Below are 914 nucleotides of genomic sequence, written 5' to 3' on the forward strand. Positions count from 1 at the left end.
GCCCCCCCGGAGGCCCCCAACGCTCCTACCCGCAACAGACATTGCTAATCAATCCCCTGCCTGCTGGTCCATCGGCACTGATCTCAGCCCTCCTCGCAGGACCCCTGACAACCCCGCCGGCCCCTCGGAGCCGACGTCTGGGACGCCCGGTATCTGCCCTCGTTAGCTTAGTGACCTCCACAATGAGCGTCTGACAGAGCTGGGGACGCGGGTTTGCAGACCTGATCATTCTTTTATTGGAAGTGTTGTGCACTGCTGCATTCTGCAGATTTCTGGGCCCAGAGAGATTTCTAGTTGAAGATTCATTTGGTTTTCTTTGATGTCGTAAAGACCCTGAACAAAGCCGCGGGTTTGGCAGTTGTGCCAGCGCCAGTACACCTGGATGATGCGCACGGCGTGCAGCAGGCGGCAGTAGCGCTGGCGGACGCGCCACATGCGGACCCAGGACTGCAGCCTGACCGCCGCCCACGCTTCCCGCACGCAGGAGTCCAGGGCCGCCCGCCGCCGCTGCTCCAGCCGCGTGGCCAGCAGCCGCTTCCACCAGCGCTGAATGATGGTCACTCTGAGCGCTGCGTGCAGCAGCGTCCGGCGCACCAGCGTGCCCCGCCACCAGGCCTGGAGGAACTTGGCCGCTTCCTGTGGCAGCATCAGGATCTTAACTCTTTTGGAGCCTTGTAAGAGAAAATGGGAAACACACATTTGGGCCCTAAAGTGCCTGGAAGGGGCCCTGACCCTCTAGCCACAGACCCCCCTCCCTCTGACTCCTCCGGAGAGCTGTTGGCAACAGCTGGGCCCAGGAAACCTAGGAAGAGCCCTGCTTCTGCTGCTCTGTGATTGATGGCCGAGGACACGCCACCTTTCCCCCGAGTCTCGGGGTCCCGGACATGACCCCCGACTTGGGGTCCGTGTCTCCT

The 914-nt window shown here is 62.0% G+C and overlaps 1 protein-coding gene across 1 annotated transcript; it reads right to left on the minus strand.

Moving 5' to 3' along the window:
* Positions 1 to 225: 225 nt before the first annotated feature.
* LOC119036653 (IQ domain-containing protein F5-like) lies at positions 226 to 648 on the minus strand. Its single transcript, XM_037128538.2, has one exon. It carries the CDS (start codon positions 646 to 648, stop codon positions 226 to 228), a length of 423 nt encoding a protein of 140 aa, XP_036984433.2.
* Between the last annotated feature and the right edge of the window lie 266 nt (positions 649 to 914).

Source organism: Artibeus jamaicensis, unplaced genomic scaffold (genome assembly GCF_021234435.1).
Source record: "Artibeus jamaicensis isolate MK-2021 breed Jamaican fruit bat unplaced genomic scaffold, CSHL_Jam_final contig_519, whole genome shotgun sequence".
Taxonomy (NCBI): Eukaryota; Metazoa; Chordata; class Mammalia; order Chiroptera; family Phyllostomidae; genus Artibeus; species Artibeus jamaicensis.